Source organism: Jaculus jaculus, chromosome 1 (genome assembly GCF_020740685.1).
Source record: "Jaculus jaculus isolate mJacJac1 chromosome 1, mJacJac1.mat.Y.cur, whole genome shotgun sequence".
Taxonomy (NCBI): Eukaryota; Metazoa; Chordata; class Mammalia; order Rodentia; family Dipodidae; genus Jaculus; species Jaculus jaculus.
In genome coordinates this window covers 157346856-157365475 of record NC_059102.1, presented here as the reverse complement: position 1 = coordinate 157365475, position 18620 = coordinate 157346856, and the positions used below count along the sequence as shown (strand labels likewise).

Below are 18620 nucleotides of genomic sequence, written 5' to 3'. Positions count from 1 at the left end.
CTCCTTCTGAACCCCGGACACTTTTCCTTTACAACTTTATACCCCAAACTCTCTTTGTGTTCTGTTTCTTTCCTTTTTACTATCTTTAGAATCTGCATCACAAAAGAGACCATAGTGGCTACAACCCTCTCCTCTTTGGCAGGTGAACTAAGGGGCTGCTGAGAAACAATAGGTTGTATCCCCAGTACTGACTGACTGATGGTTGGAAGGGCGGATGGATGGACTGACGAGGGTGGGGGAGTGGATGGGTGGATGTACAGGTAGGTGAATGGATGGATGAGTGGGTGGATGGGTGGATGGATGCATGCTGTCTAGATGAATGTGCCACTTTCCACACAACACTCACACTGAGCACTTCTCTTTGTGCTCTTGACAACGGTGGCATGGAGGGTCAGGCTTGTCCTTTGGGTTCCTAGACATGCGTCCCTTTAGGCCTAATTCAGAGCCTGGACATGGGCCATGAATGAGGAGCATGACTTCTTGCTGGGTGAACCAGGGCTTCTAAGGCCATCATCCTCGACTGCAGGCAGCAGGCCTCCTGGGCCAAGAGAGGAGCACTTGGGCCTCAGACATGGAGGTGTGGTCATGCAGACCTGGAGTGGCAGGACACAAGAATAGGACCTGGAAACCCACATGCCCTGCCTGTCCCCAGGAACTAGTCGGGGTTCTGTGCGGTGTGCGTCAAACAGCCCACAGACCCTTCTTCTGGGTGTGATGGAGGTTTCTGCCCCAAGGCCTGTGAAAAGCAGGAAGGCCCTGCAATCTCAGGGGTCCTAGAGGCTCACATGATGTGAGCATCTGGGGGTACACAGGGAGTGCATGCAAGGAGCTGGAGAGGTGAGAACCCTCACAGGCTGTCCTTCCAGGCAAGGCAGAAAGTGGCCATCCACTAAACTCATCTGCCAATGACTGATCTTCCCCTTTTCCATGGCCAAGAACCATCTTCCCTTGGGGGTCACTGCTGTCCTTTGCTTAGGTCCTTGAGACAAGGGGAAAGACCCCACCCTTTGTTTCCAGTAGATACCGTGTGTCTCAAGCCTGGCCACCTAATATCTCCTTCATGGAGAGAGTCCACTGGAAAACAAACCAGAACTTAAAAGTCAATGAGATTCCAGGGACATTTCTGGATCCAACTGGACCTGACATCAATCGTCACTGGGATTTTCAGATACTCAGTGAACAAAATACATGGCAATCTGGATTTGAACAGAGTACTTGCAGTTATACAGAAAGTTCTACAACAGCACAGTTAGGGGAACACTGAGGAGATAGGTGCACGTGTGTGTGCGTGTGTGTGTGTGTGTGTGTGTGTGTGTGTGTGTGTGTATCTATAGAAGCCAGAGGACAATGTTAGGTGTTCTTTATCACTCAGCCACATGTTTCCTTGAGATGGAGTCTCTCATTCAACCTGGAGCTTCTGCTTTCAGCTGACCAATGACCCCTAGAGATTCTCTGCTCTCTGTTCCCCACAGTACTGAGGACACAGGCATGGGAAGCCACGCACCAAGCTGTTTATGTGGGTGCTGGGGATTGAACTCAGGATGAATCAGGTTCTTATCTGCTGAGTCATTTTCTAGTATGACACCTTTGCTTGGCTTCCAATTTTACCCCCCCCCCACCCCCCGCCGTCTGGGAAGCTCTCCAGATCCTTCAATCAGCAATGACATTCGTGTGTCATGGCTGCTCAGTGTGCTGAGTGGAGATCTCCCTCAAGTCCTGAACAATTCCAACCCAGTTCTACTCCATGTGGAGCATCTCTGGAACAGCTGCCTGCCCTGAGCACCTGAGCTCTGTACTTATTTGCTGCATGCCTCTGGGCAAGTGAGCGCCCTTCGCTGTGCTTCAGTCTCTGCGTACATAAAAGGAGCTGGTAGCAATTCCTTAAGTAAGCCAAGCACATGAGGACGGACAGGTGGAATTCTGAAAAAGGTGCCTGTTCCCCACTGAACCCTCAGGAGACCAAGGCATCTTGTATGACTCTGTCATTGCTGTGGTCAGCGGAGTTCTTGCTGTCAGTATCCTGCTGCACAGAAGTTCAGAGAGTGGCACATTGAGCTCCAGCTCCGTGAGCTGGGGTGGGGCAGGACTCCATTCCCTCTGTTGTTCTGCTGCTTTTGCCCAGGCAGGGGACAGTGGTGGACATTAAGCACCTGCCTACCCAACCAAGGTGAGGTTCTGGGGCTTGGGTGTTGGGGGGCAACTCATCCAGACTGGCGGTATAATCCAGCAACCACTACCTCAAAGGACTGAAAGCAAAGACTGAGGCAAAAGCTTGAACAACAATGCTCTCAGCAGCATTGCGCATTTTCTGTTGCTGTAATAAAACACCAAAGCCCAAATAATTCATGGAGGTTTATGTGGCTCGTGGTTCTGGAGGCTACAAAGTCCCAGAACATGGTGCCAGCATCTGCTCAACACCCAGTGAGGGCTCTGTGCTGGGTCAATATGTAGTGAGGTCTCTCTTCCTCTTCATGTCCTACCACAGAGACCACCATGGGGCCCCGAACCCGTGACTTCATCTAACCCTAATCACCACCCAAGGTCCCACTCCTGATATATCAGCATGGTAGTTACTCTTCTCACTGTAGTAGCCAAATGCTAGACAGGAAGCAAGGAAGGACGGGGTCAATTTTGGCTCAGGGGTTGGAGGCATATACCCCATCGTGGTAGGGCAGGCACCACAGTGGTGGGCAGTGCTGTGGAAATGGGAAATCGCGACAGATTCTTGCTCACATTTCTGCTGATCATGACTCAGAGACAGGACAGGAAGTGGGACCAAGGTATAAGCCTCAAGTCCTGACTCCACAGGCACACTTCCTCCAGCTAGTTTCCACCTTCTAAAGACTCCACAATTTTCCCAAACAGTGCCAGCAACTGGGTACCAAGTGTTCAAACACATGAACCCGTGGGGACATTTGACATTCAAATTATAGCAATGCGCATTTTGGGATCATGTTTCCAACATGTGAATTTTGAGGGGCAAATACAAACCACAGAAGTCAAAGGGTGAAAACAACCCAATGCACCCCTGAATGATGCAAGAACACTCTTAATATGGCCAATCTATACAGTGTTATTTATTTACCTACAAAGGGAATGAAATCCTGGCACAGGCACAGATGATTCCCAAAGGCAGGATGCAAAGTGAGAGAAGACAGACACAAGAGGCCATATATAATCTCATGCCATTTATCTGAAATGCCCAGAATAGGTAAATCTACAGGAAACTGAAAGTAGATTAATATTTTTCAAGGCTGAAAGGAAGATTAAAGTGATTGTGCAAATGGGGACAGGATTTGCTTATGGGGTAGCGGAAATGTCCTAGGGTCACACAGATGCTTGCGTGGCATTGTGGGTAAGCTTAATGCCACTGAACTGTATGCTTTCAAATAGGTGAAATAATTTTTACAGCATGTCTTATTTAACTGCAATAAAAAAGATATACCCAAAAGAGAAGAATGTATATACACGCACGACAAAATTCATTGCTACCAAACACATAAAGCAATAAAAACAACCCACAAACATGAACTTCATTATGTTGGCCTTGGTTTCCTTCTCCCAGTGGTCATGTCACCTGACTGCCTCCTATGGCTTCTCTGGATTCTTGATTTTATTTGCTGATGACACGATTTACACAAATCAGAATGAAAATACATGATGCAAAAGCTGGTCACCAGTCACAGCGGGGTGGAATTTGTATGAATCTCTAATATGTCTGAGGAATGCCAGGGACTGTGATGGGCGTTGTGCAGAGCCCTGAACTCTTACCAGCTTGGCTCACGGGCTCCCCAATGGTCCTGCTTGTCAGTACCCAGAACTTCAAGTGCTCTCTAGGTGGGAGAGCCTGGGGAGGGGGCAGCTGTCTCTCTGGCATGACAGGGCTCCCAAGGCTTCCTGATGTCCTGATTAGAGTTGGCTGGCTTGCTGTCTGTGTGATTGACTCTCATCTGGGACTCCGGTGAGTCAGAACACATGATGAGGACCCATCCTCTGATGGGCTCAGGCTCTGTGACAGACCCCCATCAAATACATGTGTTGTACAAATCCATCAGGTGGCAATGCAGCGGTGGGGAGTGTCTCTAGCATGGGTGTGTGGCTGGGGGAGGTTGGCACTGTTTAGGCAGCGGGTTAGAAGCCACTTTGGAAATGTGAACCAAGAAAAAGGGAGCCATGGTGAGCATACAGGGGGTGTGTCCTGGGGGGAAAGAGGGGAATGCAAAGGGCTGGAGGGAGAGTTGAGCTCCAGGACCAGCAGGAAGGCCAGGGATCAAGGCCAGGGAGGTAAAGGATAAAGTGGGAGGCAGGTCCAGCGGAGGCCGGGACCCTCTACAGATCAAGGCAAGGACCAGATTTTAGTATGAGCAATGTCTCCCTGGAGCTGCCACTGTAGCACAGACAGAGAGAGCAGATGAGGAACCCGGGGCAGTCCCCAACAAGACAAAGCAGTGACGAACGTGACTGGAGAGGATGAATGTCTTGGATGTCTAACCGTGAGAGCAGAGATGAGAGCAAATGGTGGTCAGAGCCTGGTGCAGGGATTAGACAGCCTAGACTCTCAGCTCTGCCACACGGGAGATCTGTGACCCAGAGGCTGCTGTCTTTGCCTCTATGTGCCTCCGGTTCTTTGGGAAATGGGGAAATTCTTTTGAGGTCAGCATAAAGGAGCCAGTCTTCACAGACCCCTTGGTGACGCGTGGGTCAGCTGTAGTGAGGGCGATACTGGGGGTAGCAGGAATGGGGGAGGCTATAGGCCTGATATCATTACTTGGGAGAAACACGGAAACTTGTGTCACTGTGCCAGAAGTTGGGCATCTATCTGTCCCTGGTCTGTCCAGCATTTCCCGGCATAGGCCCAGGAAGCAGTTCTTGGTCCTACTTGCCTGCAGCGTGGGTTTCTGGTCATCTCAGAAAATGTCCTCTTCCTTCTCAGTGTCAACCCCATCCCCCATGCCCAGGGCCCAGAGCAGGGCAGTCAGCACAGGGCTGGCCCTACTTACACTTACAACATTCTTAGTTTATGGAAAGGTGTGTGTGGGCATACCATGACAGGTCCACTCAGGAGAGTCTCTCTTGAGACTTGACCAGGTTGGACAATATATGCTCTTCCTGTGGCTAATGAAAACAACAGAACCCATAATATTAATGGATCCTCTTACAAACATCACTAACCAGCCTCGCCCTAATGTCCTGACGGAGGTTCACATGGCCCCTTCCTGTCATCACGCTGCCCCTTCAGTGCTGGATGGCCAACTCATCTTCATGAGTCCTGTATCCCACCCAGAGCAGACTTAGCAGAGACATGTGCAAATGTTTGTTAAATGGGACTGAAGCTCCTGGATGTGGAAGAGAGTAGGCATTGGCCAGTGGGTGGTTGTTTTGTGAGACCCAAGTGCAGAGACCATTGTCAGAATCCCCTAACCTCAGACGGTAGCTTCCTATATCTTCTTCTCTGCTCCCTTCTAATTCCAGCTCTGCTAACATTGGTGTGTGTACAGCCTAATTCCCAGGGCTGATAAAGCCCATCAATTAGAGAGCCTACAGGGTATTTAGCCCAGGCCTTTCCTTCAGTTCATTTGCCAAACTAACCACTTGTATCATGAAACTCCCCACAAAAGGGCACTGCAGACAGAGACAAATCAATGCCAACAAGAGCCTGCCAAGTGCTTTAGGAGACGGACAGCTATGTCAGGGTGAGGAAGGTATATAGGATCCTATGTCCTCCTTCCAGGGAAACCAATGGGTGTATCAGAGGATTTTATGCCAAAAGCTTCCAATTTGGCTCATCTTCTTCCTCCAGACCTCATCCTATGGAGCCTGGGGCTGGGTTGCAACATCCTTGGGTGGAGATGGATGGCTCTAAGAAAATTCTCCATGACTCAGGACTTAGTCAGGGCACTGACCAAACAGAAGCTTTGGAGCCTTCCAAGATTCAAATCTCCCAGGAAGCCATGGACAGGCAATTTTTCTAAAACTCAGTTTTGTTATCTACAGGATGGCAATGTCTACTTTCCAGGCGTTACCATCACTGAAAATATATTGTGGGAATGATACTACCTTCCAGGTGCTCCACTGGGACATGGTCTGACTGCACCCCCTGCCCCCCACTGCCGGGAAAGAAGCTGTACAGTGGAGATGGATGGAAAGTCAACCACTCAACGCAGGGGATGATTCTAATGGTGACGAAACTGCGCAGCGTGAGTGAGAGAGTCAGGGGCAACCAGATGGCTCCTGGAAAGGCCTGTTTGGGAGTTTGGCACGTGAGCGGAGACCTTAGCAACAAGACACAGGCAGGCACAAAACGCAGGACACCGCAGATTCTCCACCAGGTTGGTTCCAGCACATCTTCTCGCAGAAGAGATTTCTCCACCAAGCAGATGGGTCCTGTCACTGAGGCCCACTGTTCCTGGACATGCCAAGAACACAGAGGGCAGGGACTGAGTATGCAGGGAAGAAAGAAAGAGGGTCCATCTTCCCAGTTCCCTGTTTCAGCACCATGGATAGCGCCAGCACCCAGAATGGGCGGGTTCACACCGCAGGCACAGCCAATGTGAGAAGTGTTTCAGGACCGGGGACAGAGCCCACTACCTGGGAGAAGCATGATGCCCACGAAGGAGCCAGCTGCCTGCATCCTTCTATTATTACTCCATGGCACTGACCATCCACACACACAGCCACACCTACTCAAGACCAGACTCAGTCATTTCTCGTTCCATTCATCGGCTCACTCCCCATATATACCTTGAATGCATCTGACCCACTAAGCTTCGGCGCAAGAACTCCCTCCTTCCTTTGCCTGTGAAAACTTCACTTACTCATCCAACCCTGGTGGCAACACTGTTTCTCTCAAATCCTTTTTCTTGATGTGTTTTGGGATCTTTCCCATACTCTGATTTTTGTCCCCCTTAAAGGCTGCAAGCTCCCCAAGAAACTGTGATTCACATTTTTCCGCCAGCACCTGATGGGCAACCCTCCGTTTCCTGTGGCAGAAATGAATGAAATTCCAAGAGCAATTTTTTGCCATGGATACCATTTGTTGAGAGCTCATGTTGCCAGGAACTGCGCTATGTTCTCCACACGTGGTTTTATTTATAGGTAAGACACAGAGGCCATAAAGTGAGCTGTGTGCCCAAGGTCATCCAGCTAAGAGGAGGAAGAGTATAGACTCAAACCTAGGTCAGCTGCAAAGCCTGTGCCCTTGACCATGGCTCCTCTCCATTTTCCTCTCCAACACGCTGCACTGCCATCTGCCAGTCCCACGGAGTCTGAGCACAGCAGCCATGGTCCCCTGAAGTGATTCTGAATCTTTTTTTAGCTTGAAATTGAAATCACTGATGCTTCAAATTAGAACCCCACAATGAACGAGCCAAGACTTTAGATCGGCCATAGCTAAGCAGCCTGTGTCCACCTTCTCGGCAGTACTCCTAGGCTGCTCTTGAGCCTGGAACACCTGTTTGCAGTCGCCATGGAGGATGAAAGGGAAGGTTCTCTGGGTCCAGGGGTGTGTGCAGAAAATGCATACGGCCTCTCAGATTCCTGGGGCCTTCCTTCAGAGAAGTAGCTTCTTCAGTCCTTCAAGGGCAAAGAGGTTAATGTCGGCAGCCTTGGGGATCTGACTCCAATGGCTACCATCTTCAGAAGGCAAAAGTTTCCAATGCTATGAACCTCTTTGAGCAGACCTGGATGGCATGGTTAGAAGCCACAGAGCTCTGTGAGGCAGCAATACTCCATAGTCAGAGGGACTTAGGAGAGCCACTGCTTGTCTTTAAGTGAAGCCAATAAAACCCTGGCTCTGACAACCCAAGCCATCCACAAGAAACCAGATCAAGATTTGAGCCCTGAATGCCTGTTAACATCAGCCGGTGTGTCTGCCTTAATTGCTGAATTGGATGCCCATCTGATGCCGTTTGAATAAGATATAAAGGATTTTTGTCAGAGTATGTAGAAGTCTTAGATTTGCCATTGGGGTCATCAACAACGTATGTCACAGCCTCTGCTGATATCCCAACAGACAAGATCGAGGGAGATGGAAAATGGATCACAGGGATGCTGGCACCAGAGAAGCCAGGAACAGGCTCAGCCTCTGTCCTGGGATTTCTCCCTAGGGACTAACCCGGGCACCATGGATAAAACTCCACAATGATAAAAGAAACAAAAAAGCCAAGCTTGTGCCAGTACAGAACTGCACAAGGTTTTGAGGGCCTGGAGAGCAGAGGGCTGAAGTCAGGTCAGGAGGTGTGCCCATCAGGGAGCTTGGGGGCCTGGGGAAAGACAGAGAAGGTGACGGTGTGGGCCAATGTCCTTCCAAGGAGAAGCATGGAGCTATAGCTTAGTGCGTCCTAAGTTACATGTGCCACAGTGACGTATCTGGCACACAGTGTTGTGCTCTGTGACTGCGTGGCTGGGCGTGCTCTGGCGGATGGTGTGGATGGTCGCCTGTCATCATAGGAACTTACTATGGCTGATTCAGCTCATGTTCGTCAGCTTATGTTCTGAGTTATGCATCACTGATGATGTAAAGAACCCTATGACCAACAGCAAACACTGACCAAATGCCAGCTCTGAGCCCAGAACCCCTGGGCCTGCAGTCATGGCACCAAGAGCTTGGGGTAGCACATAGCTCATCTCAGGTGATTCAATTCTCACAATCTCCCCTTTCCTGATGAAGAAACTGAGCCCCAGAGACCGTGTTGGTGACACTCCTAACAACTGATCAGGACATCCGGGTCTTCACTGTCTTTCCTCTGAGCCACACTAAACTCTGAGGCTGGGAGAGGCTGCCTTAGAGGATGTTGTAGCTCTTATCACTCTGGCTGGGTTGGAAGCAGTGGCTTGGGAAAATGTGTGCAAAAGCTTGCATTACAGTTCTCAAGTTCCTTTCCCAAGTACCAGTCGGCCTAAGGGTCATTTTATGTCATACTCAAATGATCTCTGAGGAAAACACCGGGGTATCCCTCTTAGTCCTCACTTCAGTACAAACCGAGATTGTAAAACAGTTCCGGCCATTTCTGGCGCAAGTATTTAATATGAGGAAAAGGTAATTAGCAAACTGAAGCATAGCTTTTCAAGGATGAGGGATATTGCTGCCTGCTGTAATTGCAAGGGAAAACCTATTTAGAGAAATTAACACAAAAACGAGATCGGCCACTTCAGGGCTAAGAAAACAATCACAAAAACCATAGGAGTCTTCCCAGCTCAGCACCAGGTGGGGAAAGGATGGCCTAGGGGACATAATTTACACCCAAAAAGCCTGCTCTTTGGCTATCACCACCACCTTGGCCCAGGAGACCTGCACACCATTCCACTGTGCCCAACAGCCTTCTTCTAAGAAATGCTCTTCTACTTACAAAACTAATAATGGCTAAGAAAAAAATTTCCACTACAGAAGGTCTGACAGACAGAGAAAGGAGGTCTGAAGCCAAAAAAAAAGGGTACAATACCATCAAGTCGGGGTGAATATAGGTCTTCATTTATTTTTCTGCCTGTGTTGGGGGTGTGGCTCACTCAGTAGGGTGTCACCATTTCCTAAAGGCGTTGAGAACTCTTTGTAGAAATGGTTTCAATGCTTGCGAGCAAAACCATTTTCCTGACTATCCCTCAATTCTGTACTTGTTCGTTTGCTGTTGTTGCTATGCTCTAACCTGCCCGTTTTCTGTAGGATTTCCCCAGGATGAAATCCCAGATGTGAAAACACCCATTTGGCCTCCCGGGTCCTGCTACAAACTGTCACATTGAGGCCTACAAGGTTCATGGCAGTTTCTTATTTCATCTAGCAACATGAGCATCATCAGCAATGGGTGTGGCGATTTTTAAAACTTCGCGTGCATTTAAAAAGAAAAACCGGCACTACTTTCTTCCCGCCCAGCACACAGGGATGGAGCACATCAGTGTCTCCAGGCTCTGTAGGAGCTGGTATGGGTGGTACTGAGCCAGACAGCCTGGGTGGAGTCCAGCTCCTCACCCAACCAGGTGTGTGACCGTGGGAAGTTATCTGATCTCTCTGTGCCTCAGTTTCCTCATTGATTACATGGTGATGGCAAGGAATCCTTGGACTTGCAGGCCAATCAGTCTAGCCTACTTGGTGAGTTTCAGGCCAGTGACACCCTCTCTCAACAAAGGTAAAGGGAGCCTGAGGAACCATGCCTGAAGCAGTCCTCTGGCCTCCACACACATGCACATACACATGCACACCTCCAGGGCCATTAGCATGCCTGCCCTTAGGGTACTCCTGTGCCATGGCTGCAGCTTCAAAGCATCTGGATATCATAGCAACACAGCTGGAGTCAGGATCTGTGTTGCTGGTGGGACTTTGGGTGAATCCAATGCCACGCAGGTCTCATGGGGTGCGGCTGACAGCAAACCTGCGGGACGTCACCTAGCCCCTTGTACCCTAACCATCCTTGCATGGCTGTTCTCCAGGAGCCAATTCATGTCTTCCTATGACTCATCAGAGAGTTCCGGTGTGACCTCTGACCTTTCCAGCCCCATCTCACCACAGGAATGTCAAAGAGATATAGATCAAGTCTCCTGCAAACTGTCCCTGAGGCTGATTCTGCCTCAAAGTTCTTTGGCCTCAGCTTGCTGACCAGCTCCTGTCACTGTGAAGATCACTTTGAAATGATCTTTCACTTGTCCCCAAAAGGACATCAGACATTCTTATTCCTGATTGGAGGAGTCATCCTGTCTATAACCGACCTGCACAGAAAGAACAACTAACATCCCCTGTCCCCTCCATATCCTTTGAAGACCCTCCCGGCCACTGTCCAGAGGCCACCAGCACATCTCTGACGGGGAATGCTCAGTGACATTGCGCCTGGGGCTCCTGCGTGAGAGCTGACCTGAAAGTGTCAGCCCCCTTCAGCCACATGTTCTGCTATTACAAATCACCACTGCAGATTAAAAAAAAAAAAATACTTAAAGAAATGCAGCCCATGCTAAGCGTGTCCAGATGTTTCTTCTTGTCATTATTCCCTAAGCAGTGTAGAATAACAACCACTGACAAAGCGTTTATACTGTATTCGGTAGCAGAAGCCACTGAGAGTCAGTGGGGGATGTGCGCCGATCAAACGCACACATTAAACAGTTCATATAAGAGATGAGGGCATCCTCCTAGAGGACAGAACCTCCAGAAGCCTGGAGCCAAGCCTCTCTGCTTCCTGATGAATGACTGTGGGTCTGTGATCAAATGCTCTCATCCATGGTCTATACACATCCCCCTCGTCCACCTCTCGGATGGTGTTATTTTATTTTATTTTTTTAATGAGAACACAGTTCTCACAGTAACACCATTCATTTCATCGCAATCCCTACTTTCAAGATGGTCATTGTGGGGGAAGCCTTGCTCAAAGCTTTTGATTGGGGTTGAAGAGAAACATGGGTAACAAAGAAACAACAACAGAAAACAAAAAAAAAAACAACCAAATGCTTCATTGGGACAGAAAGAAATTCTAGAAGGTAGACATCCCAGAAAATCCCATGCAACAGGAAGCCCTTCTTTAACGGGATTAGTGCAAGCAAGATGACCATGCCAGCGTGTCCCGACCACGTTAAGGAAGGGATGCAGTTCTGTTGGTGCTGGGGATGTCAAACGGCAACACTCACTTCTATGGTGGCTCTTTGGGCCAAAGTTTCAAACTGCAGGATGTATTTTAGAGAGAATATATAAAGACTGACATACTTTCCAGATTCTTTCAGATAGCTGAGCAAAGGCCTGTGGGGGGGAGCAGGGGACAAGGTGCTTTGGGAGGCTTTTCCCACAGAGACCCTCAGGCCTCATCGAGAGCTCAGCGCTCTACTGGTGCTGGGACAGCCTCATAACACACTAACTAAATCACAAGGGAAGCAAAAAGCTATTTAAAACAACCCCTTCAATGTTGAAACTGTCCACTGAAAATGCAGAAGGATTGCCTGTCAGGATAAACAAGCCTCTATAAGGCTATAAATGATTTTAATATTCCAGTGGTAACACCCGGCAGTGAAGGAAACAACTCAGCAGGGAGGCTTAGATTTAAATCCAAGCACCTACAGCAAACAGTCTAAGACCCTCTGCGGTAGTTGCGGGAGTGAAAGGGGCGCAGGGAGAGCTGTTTCCCTCAGGGGTCCACCCACCTCTACTCCATACCCTCATCAGCGCATGACCTTGGAATGCAACCTTTTAAGGGCTGCCCTCCTTCAGACCCCATTCAAAATCACAGTGCCAACAAGGCCTTAATGTGCCTTGGGAACCAGTTTAGGGATCAGGCCAGCCACTCTAAAATTGTGGAATTCACAGGTCAGCACATAAAACACCTGCTCCCGACATTCAAACGTGTTTGCACATCAGAGGTTAAAAGCAATGTCAAAGGAGGTGCTATAAAGACGAAGGGAACACCTTGTGCCCCAAGTCTTCACAAGGCTTTGGGGGGTGGTGGTCAGGGTGGAGGGCGTGGGTCCTAGTGGGCCCTACAACCTCTGCTAACCCAGCACCAGGCAAGCCTCCAGGCACAAGCACCTTGGTTGCCTGACTTTTTTGATTGACCGGTTCCTCATGGAAGCGGTCCAGTGAGCTGAACATGGGGGGTGGCGTGCTTGTATCTGCAGCCTTCATTTATTATTGAAAATCCAAGAGTCAGCACCAATGTAGTTCAACCTTCTGGGGCCTCCTTCTCTGTCATACATAGGGACACCCACGCACCTCAGCGCCCAGCCCCACCTCCTAGCCCCAGGCCACGCCCCCTCTGTCTCAAGTCTCTCTCACACACAGGAAAAGGATTTACATCATAAGGGCATCCTACAGAGGGTGATTCAACCCTGTCTGCATTTTCAGGAGGGTTACAAACTCTGGGAGCTGCCGCTGGGCTCCAGACTCCCACAAGTCCGTGCCCCACAGGCGCCTCATTCCCACCAGCCTCTGACTGGTCCCGAACAACTGAACATGCCTTTGCCACAGGAGCCACTTGGAATGAGCGAATGCATCTTTGCAACCTTGCCTGTCACCTGGCTGTCTCCCACAATAGTTACTTCTCTTTGCTCTTCCACTGGGAGCTTAGGAGCGATGACTTCAAAGTGACCGTCTCACTGGGCTGGGCTGGGCTGGGGGCTCCTCTTTTATAGAACTGATGTGTATACAGCCAGCCCGGGTGATAGGCTGGTGACAACCCCCATCCTTCACCTTCACCTTCACCTCCACCTGTGCATGGATTTCCCATACTCAAGACTGGACTCAGGGTGAATGCTGGGAAATGCGAGCTTCCGGCAAGGCCTATTTGGGTCTATCAACTCATTAAGAACCATCTTTTCCAACCTACCAAATGTTCTTTTAGTCTTTATATTTTCAAAGCGTAATACATTCCTCAGCACCAGAGGACAGAAAACAACACCTGAACCTGCAAAGAGGCAAGATGCTGGCTGTGTGCTGGGGGTTCAAACACCTTACACGGACCAACGTGAGAACCACAGGCAAAATTCACGGCCCCACCGCTGGCATCCAAGGGGATTCTGTTAATGACGAGAAGGCACCTTGCTTTCAAGGTACTAGTGAAAAGCTAGTTCTCAAAGCATCCAGACATCACAGCTTCCCTTTTGTACATCCACTCCAGCCTGTCTCACCCATGCCCCCTTGGTCTTTAGAGGCCATCCAACAACTGCAGACCAACCAACTTTTAGCCACCCATGACAGACTTCATGCCAGGCAATGCCACAACAGGCTTGCCGACTTGCTCTTAGGACACAGGAGTAGGCAAGGAGTCTCTTTAGTGTCTATTTATAGAGGCCCAGCTAAGTCACCCACAGATCCACACATGTCTCCACCATCACAAGCACCATGTCTCTTCCTTCTACCTTCAACTTTCAGACCAATGATCAAGTTCCGTATGCACTTTCTCCTTCCCAAGAACTCCAGGCAGAGGTTCAAAGACACCCAAACAACACCAGGGACACAGTGAGAAGCATCCATAAGGGATGGAAATACCCAAAGAGTACAAAGGACGCAGCCTGAGCCACCCCGTCTTGCCCTTGTGGCTGTGCTCTTGACCACGACCCGGTCTCGTGTGAGAGTCGGCGCTCTCCCCAAGCAAGATGATACAAGCACCAGTGGCCTACCTCAATCAAGAAGTCCCCGGTCCTCAGTCCTGCCTGCCATGCCACCCCGCCTTCATCCACAGACTCCAGGTACTGCAGGGCCGGGAAGGCCGGCGTGGGTGTGAACTCCTCAATGGGTGTATCAGCTGGAATCACAAGAAATACCTCGTTAGGAACCTGGGGGACATTTCCCAAGTGGCTGTCCCACGTCCCCATGAGACTTTGGTAGGAAGAAAGGTCCCTGTATCCCCTGCTGGAAGGCAGTGGTCTCAGCCAGTTCTCCCCAGAGAAGAGCTTGATGCTCACATTCGCTGCCCGTGCCAACTTCAGCCATGAAGCCAGCTGCATGACAGTACCACCATCCCACCTGCTGGGCTCTCTGGTGAGACCACGGAATAAAGTGCCCTGCGGTACGTGTCTACATGCCTGTCATATTCCTTATACAAGCGTCAGGGACTGAACATTTTCAGTTCTAAAAATGGAAAAGTTCCTCCCTTACCACACAGAGCTAGAGAAAGACCACACAGAATGGCTGGCCAATTTTACACCTATACAGGCTCGCGACACTGGGGCCTCAACTCAAACGGGGAGGGGGCGGCGGGGGACACAGCGCCGCGCTGACCCAGTGGGAGGCTGCGGATCTGGAATGTGCTCTGAACTCTCTAGGGGGAACTGGCTCTCTCTCTGTGACTAGCTGAGCAAGGCTTGGGCTCTGTGGCCCGCAAGTGCAACTATAGGACAAGACAGGGACTTTTTTTGGTAGTCCTGAGAGGCCGGAGGGAAGTAGGTGGGCAGGTGATGATGCCCTGGCTGGGGGAGGGGAGGATAAACCACACAGACCAGTATGGACCTATACAGGAGCAGATTCCACTCCTCTCGCTGTGGACAGATCACCGTGGGCGGCCGGAACCTACGGCAGGTGGGCATACCAGCCTCAGAAGGAAGCCTCCCGCGCAGGTAAGGGGCTCCCTGGCAGAGCAGAGCAGTTTTGAGGTGCAATTTCCACAGGCGGAGGACCCTCATCTGTCATGGGTAGGTGTCCTGTCTCGCGAGGGACCATGCCGTTTTGCCATGGCCGGGAAGGGACGCCTCATAGTAGGGGCAGACGTGGAGGCATTGCCTCCGGCTGCATCCCATCACCAGGCCCTGGGGCATGTGAACTGCCAGCTCTTGGCCCACGGCAGAGGGGACCATCTTGCTATACCTTTCCTTCGCAAAGTCACCTTAGAGGTGAGCATCTGGACGCTTGCCACACTTGGAACTGAAGCCCACTCCCAGAACTGGGCAGCTTCCGGATACCTGAAACTTGGGCTGGGCCATACTAGGTGTCTGAGACCAGGAGCTCCTAAGAAGTCCAAGGTGCAGAATCTCCCCACATATAAGAGAAAGGTGTGGGGTGGGGGGTGGGAGAGAGAGCAGCTCGATGTTCAGAGCAATACTGTGGATGGAAAATTAAAAATGTGCCTACAGGAAGCCCCGATGTTTTCTGAGGAAGGCAGAATGTTAAAGAGCACCGTTGTCTAGCAACCAAGTGCCCCTAGGAAAAAAAATGCTTATTTCACGCTTATCTCCAAGCTAAGGATCGTTCTTCAATACAGCCGTGCACACACACACACACACACACACACACACACACACCCCTCCCCACATACAAACACATACACAACATGGGAAGGGATCCAGGCGCTCCTACCTTTTGCCCCTCGGAGCACAAATCCGAAGCCCTCATTGTCTTTCTTCTGCAGGACCACTGTCTTGTCCTCAATAATGCAGTCACTGTAGAGAGAATTCCGGGGATAGCGACCATTATTGTAACCCGTCATCATCACGGTGGCTGCTCCTCCGCCAGGGCCGCTCATCACAGCCAATTAATCACCCAGCTCGCCCGGATCCAGGCAGCATGGAGGCGCCTGGGCGGCAGCGGTGCAGGAGGAGCTGGGGGGGGGGGGGACTGGCAGGATGGGCGAGCGGGGCACAATGGGATGTGGAGGGGGGCGGCGGGCGCGGGAGCCAGCCGGGGGAAGGAGTCATGGATGCTGGGAAAGCTGCCCTGGGGCCGCTGGGGAGCAGGCGGGCTCAAGACGCCCGGGGGCTGGCCAGGACTCCGCAGCCCAGAGCAAAGAAAGTAAGTGGCCCGGGTGGTGATGGTGGCAGCGGCCGCCGCCGTGGCGGTGGCTTGGTGAAGGAGCTCCCCCGGCCTGGCGCGGCCGGATGCATCCTCCAGGAGAGCAGGCGAGATCAGGCCGAGGACAAGCCAGGCAGAAGCTTGGTTTTGCTTTTCTCTTGAAGGGGCTTAAAGAGGAGAGCAGACCAGCTCAGCTCCATCAGAGCGCGAGTCAGCAGGCGGCGGGACCAGTGAGGTGCAGCCGGCACCCCCTCCCTCCCTCCCTCCCTCCCTCCCTCCCTCTCCCCTTCCTAGGGAATGTGGTGTGCGGCAGGAGCCCCCACAGTCATCTGACGAGCCCACGGTGCGACCCAGCGGCGCGGCTGCCTGGGCGTCATCCCGCGCAGAGGTTCCGCAGGCTGGGCTGGCGGCGGCAGGCGGGCGGGCAGGAGGTGGGGGAGCGGCCAGCTCTGTGCCTCCTCCGGCCACAGAGAGGGACTTCCGAGGCCAACGGGTGAGGGGCAGTCAGGCCAATTCAGCCCCATCAAAGCCACCCTGGGCAGCGGCCTGGATGTCTAGCTGGGGGCGGGGAGGGCAGCCCTGTCTTCCCTGAAGCCACGTAGCTTGTCGCTTGGTGTGGCATTTCTGGGTTTTGTGTGTGTGTGTTTGTTTGTTTGTTTGTTTTAAAAGGAAAGAAGCCAAAGAGTGGCAACTTTTGTTTTACCTGCCAGGGCCTGCCACTAAAATTAATGACACTTGACAGTCCACGTGGAGGCGCACGTGGGAGCACAGGGCAGAGAGGGGCTGCCCGGATGGCCAGAGACCTGCTAAAGGTCAGGGGTCACCCTCCCCAATCTTCCTGGTGGCTGCGGCAGGGGGGGGCGGGGGAGGGGCGGACCAGGCCGCCTGCAGCGCGAAGTATCCAGTAGAATCCGTTGCTGCCTACCCGGAAGTAAGTCTAGAGGCAGGAAATCTGTGTGTGTGTGGGGGGGGGGGATGTTGCTGGAGAAAAGAATGGGAGGTTTCTTTACTGGAGGGCCCCGCAGGAGTCGGACCCCTTGGGGGCGGCAACACATGGTGCCAGCCAGGGCAGCAGAGGTCCCTGGTTCAGAGCCGAAGGTCTGGGAACACCCAGGAGAAGGGTGTGGGAGTGAGTTGTTGGGTGAGTGCTGAGCACTACAGTTGCCTCCTACAGAAGTGGAGGACCCCCAGCTGTGGGGGGGGGCAGCGGCAGTACAACTAGCCCCGTGGGAGCTGGAGGGACGGGGGCTGGGGAGAGCAGCAGCTCCTTTAAGTTCCCACTGAACAGGTGAAGCTGGTTCAGGAAGGCTGGGAAGAGAGCTGGAGAAGACACCCACCCCACCTCAAGCTACCTCATGGTCACACTAAGGCACCCTGTGTTCCAGGAGCCTGCCAGTGGAGTGGTACCACACACACTTCAGCAGGGCAGACCACAGTCCAGGTGGTGGTGATGGATGGGGGCTCAGTCCTCAGGTCTAACTCCATCTCCTGAGACACCCTACCAGGTTCTGGGAGTCCTTCCTGGCATGGTCCTCACAAGTTTCCTGCCCCACGGGGCCACCAGCTAAGGTCTGAGGTACCAGCCAGGGCCCAGGATGGTGCGGTTTAGTGGGAATGTCCCGGAAAGCCTCTTTTCATCAGTGGTCAGTAACTGGAGAGGGCCTGGCTGGCAGCCGGGACCCACACACACAAGGGGTGGAAGGAGGAGGGGTGGGACAAGGCGGGGCTCTGTTACTGCGGATCTAGGGGCCCTGCAAGACGCTCTGGCCAGCGGATCCCGTGCCAGGCAGACTCCTCTGCTTTTTCATCTCTACGCCTACCCTCCCTAGCCAGAACGCAGACTCAGACCTCTTCCATGAGACCCTCTCTGGCCATGTCCCCTTCCCTCTCTGTGATTAATCTCAGTTGTCAACTTGACAAGATTTAGAATCACCATGAAACCAATCTCTGGACATGTCTGTGGGTGGTGGCGGGGCGGGGGGGGGGGGTTCTAGCTTAGGTTAACTGTGGGTGGTGCCACTGCATGGGCTGGGCTCTCAGACTCAATAAAAAGAAGGAGGTGAGCTGGGTGTGGTGACACATATCTTTAATCCCAGCACTCAGAAGCAGAGGTAGGAGGATCACGGTGAGTTTGAGGCCAGCCTGGGCTAGAGTGAGACCCTACCTTGGGGCGGGGTGAATGAGAAGAAGGAGGAGGGGGAGGAGGAGGAGGAGGAGGAAGAAGTGAACTGAACACCAGTGTTCATCTCTCATCTCCCTCTGCTTCTTGACTTTGGATACAACATGACCAGCTATCTCCTGCCACGAGGGACTGCAACCTTGAACTGTAAGCCTAAATAAACCCCTCTTCGTCAAGTTGCTTTTATCACAGCAATGAGGAAGTAACTCATGCATGCTCCAGTTTCCCAAAGGGAAACTGGCATGCCCTGGCCCATGG

At 51.8% G+C, this 18620-nt stretch overlaps 1 protein-coding gene across 10 annotated transcripts in view; it reads right to left on the bottom strand.

Annotated features, from left to right (window-relative positions):
* The window catches only part of Shank2 (SH3 and multiple ankyrin repeat domains 2), a 609914-nt gene that overhangs the window by 145447 nt on the left and 445847 nt on the right, over window positions 1–18620 (bottom strand). For all 10 annotated transcript variants that reach the window (XM_045152632.1, XM_045152644.1, XM_045152648.1 and 7 more), the window contains 2 exons: window positions 15752–15834; window positions 14080–14204 (listed from right to left, as the gene is read on the bottom strand). In XM_045152632.1, the coding sequence (XP_045008567.1) occupies window positions 14080–14204; window positions 15752–15834 (208 nt within the window). The remainder of the gene's footprint in view (window positions 1–14079; window positions 14205–15751; window positions 15835–18620) is intronic.